Raw genomic sequence first — 4,235 nt, 5'->3', positions numbered from 1 at the left:
GCAAAATTTTAACCCGAAATTCGTTTTATTTTGTCTAGAAAAAATAACAAAATCTGATATATTTGGGAGATTTGAAAATGACTACTCAGATCTACATTTTTGTTATTTTTGTGTAGATCAAAATATAAAGTATTTGAAGTCAATATTTTACGCGTTTGTGAAATACAATATTGACTATATACAGATTTATTTTCAGAATTTTTTAAAACTCAAAAATATGATTTTATTATTATTTTTAAAAAAACAGGAGCATTGATACTCATGTGCACCAAATCTCTGTCCAAACAGCAAGACAGTACATGTCACCAGTCATCTGGTCCAATCATCTTAGTAGGGAGAATAATTATTACTTCCTCCATCCCACCAAGAATATCTCAACTTTGTCAAAATTTATATGTATCTAGACACCATCTAGTAGGTCAATACATCCAATTTTTAACAAAGTTGAAACACTTTTAGTGGGACGGACGGAGTAGTTGCAGTACAATCGCCTAGAAATGTTTGGTCTTCAAATAACCACTCTACTGTTAATCCATAAACTGAAAAAAAAAAGGTATTTTGAAATCACCAGCCAAACTGTGGCTAAACCAACTGACAGAAATTCAGAAGTTGACAGATACCAATAGGGTGTTCAAAACGTGTTGGACTCAAAACCGTCCAACCCTTTTTGAGCACTCCCTATGTAACAGTAAGACAAAAACTGAATAAAATGCAATTTATCAGGAGAGTTCTCTAGGGAAGAACACAAACTGAGAAACAGACACCATGGTTTGAACATTTTATACAGGACCTTACGACGAGTTAACTGATAAATAATGATAAATAATTGAAGATCAAGAGGAAACACAGCAACTGAAGAAAATGCAATTTATCAGGACCATTCTCTAGGGAAGAACACAAACTGAGAACCAGAGCCGCCATCTTTTGAACAGTTAACATAGGATCTTAGCGGACGAGTTAACTGATAAATAATTGAAGATCAAGAGGAAACACAGCATGTTCTATAAGCAGCAACAGATTTGGCTAGAGTGGCACAGCAGTGACAGGTGCAAGAACATGCACCACAAATACAACCGGTAACTTGAACCGTTATCGCTATGGACACTTACTTCCATCACAATACAGTTTCAAGTTTGTTCTTATCAAGCAAATGGTTTTCAGTTAGACCCGACTATGACATGGTGTTATTACATCCATAACCAGCGTTAGCTTGTCATGCACCACTGGCATACACGCGAGTCCACTCTTTCGCTGCAAAGCACAGGAATGCCATGTTAGAGAAACATAAGTGGTGCAAAATACCAAGTGTTAACATGTGGGTTTATCATGTCAACTACCTGTCTCAACAGCTTCAGCTTCATTGGATTTCCAGTGTTTTGCAACATTTTCTGAGAGAGGGTCATCTGGGTTTGGAGCGCTCAGCAGTGCCTGAATGCTGCACCCCAAATCCCAAATATTGTCAAGATGCAGTGAAGTAGCAGAATAACATAATAGACATCACAGGTTAAAAGAAAAAAATGGAAATACGGTAATATGATACTATCATGAAAATGCAACTCATGGTATTGATGCAATGGAGGTCAGGAGCGGTAACCTCAAAAGAACAGTGCGTATTTGAAGGGCTGGACTCCATTTGTCCTTGAGGATGTCAAGGCATATTCTACCGAGCTGCAATGTAATGCAAGCCCATCAGAAACAAGATACATGTTTTAAAAAGAAGTTCCAGCAAGAAAAATAGTTGCCTTACCTTGTCAATGTTGGGATGGTATATTTTTGTGAGAAACCTAACCTGAAATAGCCACAGCATAATCTCCCATCAGAAAGGCTCATATAAACATATAAACAGGTACAGACAGAAAATAGAATAGCATAACTATTTAAATTATACACTAGACCTCAAACCACCACAATGATATCCACGAGACTAGCAATCTAAAGAAGAGTTGACAGCCAAAACCATGTTGATGTCCAAGAGACTATAAGTCTATAGCAATCTAAAGAAAGGAGTTGACAGCTCAATATTCAGCTACTCTTATTTAACATGATGACAATAGCTTAGTCTGAGATGTTACATATTATATTATGATGTCAAGACACTTCAATATAACACTCCAAATAAGTTAAATGCTGAAGATGATTAGTGAAGTGAATAGAGAGACACGTAGTATGGATATGACAAGTGCACATCAAGTAAACATGCCAAGAACAAACATGAGCACCACCTAAAGTGAAATGTAACATACAGATATGAAACAAGCTTGAACAATGAAGGATTCACCCAGTGGGATAACATTAAAACTACTTCACTGTGTAATTATGGCTATTGCCTATTGGAATAGCTTTGTGACATAGTTTTACTGCAACAGAAATAAATTGATCTAACCACGTGACTGATTGTACAACAGAGACAGAATGAATGAAATATCATAGTACTAGATAAGATTGCTCTGAGCCTCTGATAGATTCTGAACTTACTTATTTGAAGTTACAACTAGAAAATAACCCAGATTAACATGAAGGAGTTTACCAGACAAGCAAATCATACTAGATATCAAGTACCGGACTATTAGTTTAATATACCAATATTCATGTATTCTCGATCAAAAAATTACTTTTGGAGCAGCCATCGGATATTCCTCGGGTAAGAAAAGTTCAAGCTTAAAAACTCCACCTGCCCAGCACAGAAGGAGAAACATTAGACTACCAAATAAAAACAAATATGTCCAACTAAAATATCTAACAGAAGCAGGTAGCCTTCAACAATAGTTTACCAAGATAAGTAAACTAAGCTTAAATAATGAAGATGAGAGACAAATGGTACTATTCAACAATGCGGAAACAAGGTGTTATTTCGACCATTTATTATGGTATATTATCTACTTGCGCAGGTGCCCTGCATACAAACTACTCCGTATTGGATGCCAAATTGTTAATTAATTGCGATCAGAGGGAGTATATGAGTAACTTGAATAACTGTAAAACTGAAGGCAAGCAAGTATCTACGATTCCATGAAAGAGTGATATGACAGTCATAGCTCTTGCATTAAAGGGTCAAAAACTTGTGCCACACATCATACATACACCAACAGAAGGCATAAATGCAAAAGCCTCTACACCTAGAAACCAGGTTAACTAGAGCTCACGCAGTCATATGCGACAACCATCAGCAATAATTATATTGAGCTAATTATGGTGTGTACTAACATACAAAGTGCAAGCTCAAAATAGAATCCCAAAAGCACAGAGTAAGACAAGCACCTGGACAGATGAAAAAGGTGGAGCGGAAACAGGACATGACCATGACGGTGGGATTACTGGTCTATTCACTATTCAGAGTTTCAGACAACGCAAGTTCACAAGTACAGTTGCTGTGGCACAAGAGCACCGCCCCCAGGCGGGTGATCAGGTTGTCCATCTATGCTGCTTTACTTACACATGTGGAGCAAATTTTACAGACACATAGAGGCACACACTGATAAACAATGAACGCAACAACCATAATCACCGGCCGAAAATGACATAATACTACACAATCGAAGTCCAGCGTGTTACATGACACCGAGCACACAGGTTACTGGTACACATATCTCGACGGAAGGGAAAAAGTTTCCTGAAGAGAGGCATATTACCTTCGTAAGGAGACTGCGCCGGTCCAAGGACCATGACATTGAAGTAGCGCATGTTCTCCTCCGACGGCGACGCGCTGATCCCCGGCGCTGCACGCACGCAACCAACCAACACAACACACACGAATCAGAACGACATACTAGACCAACCCGGAATCCCGCCCCGAAATCCGCCCCACCAGAATTCCAAACAAACCTGGTTCGCTGAGCAGCCGCTGCGTCTCCTGCGCAGATCCAAATTGCGAAACAGATTAGGCACCGCGCGCGAGCAGATTAAGCAAAAGCAAATTTACACAAGGAGGTGGGAGGCCGCGGCAGATCTGGGCGATGAGCGATCGGATCGCGAGGGAGGGCGCGCACCTTGATGATCCGGCGCGGGAGGTTGCTGTTGGCCATGGCGCTGGAGCTGGAGCTGCCGGCGGGTCGAGGGGGGGCGCCTGGAGCTTGGTGCGGCGACGGTGGCGGAGGAGGGAGGGGACAGCGCGAGAGGTCAAAGGAGTCGTCAATCGGTCGGGGAGAGGGAGGAGGATGAGATGAGAGAGAGCCGGAGGGGGAGAGAAGCCACCAAAGAACGGAAATGGTCCATACTGTTCCCTTCTGCCTTTATAT

The 4,235-nt window shown here is 40.7% G+C and overlaps 1 protein-coding gene across 1 annotated transcript; it reads right to left on the bottom strand.

Annotated features, from left to right (window-relative positions):
* Window positions 1-945: 945 nt before the first annotated feature.
* Window positions 946-4,199, bottom strand: LOC127327544 (ubiquitin-conjugating enzyme E2 36). The gene is made up of 8 exons (XM_051354324.2): window positions 3,987-4,199; window positions 3,823-3,850; window positions 3,630-3,716; window positions 2,613-2,671; window positions 1,748-1,789; window positions 1,595-1,668; window positions 1,338-1,435; window positions 946-1,251 (listed from the first exon to the last, which is right to left on the bottom strand). The coding sequence occupies exons 1-8, from the start codon at window positions 4,020-4,022 to the stop codon at window positions 1,214-1,216; spliced, it is 462 nt and encodes a 153-aa protein (XP_051210284.1). The 5' UTR covers window positions 4,023-4,199; the 3' UTR covers window positions 946-1,213.
* Window positions 4,200-4,235: the final 36 nt, after the last annotated feature.

Source organism: Lolium perenne, chromosome 1, assembly GCF_019359855.2.
Source record: "Lolium perenne isolate Kyuss_39 chromosome 1, Kyuss_2.0, whole genome shotgun sequence".
NCBI classification, from domain to species: domain Eukaryota; kingdom Viridiplantae; phylum Streptophyta; class Magnoliopsida; order Poales; family Poaceae; genus Lolium; species Lolium perenne.
Note: the sequence above shows the minus strand (reverse complement) of the source record. Positions and strands in the feature narration are given on the sequence as shown.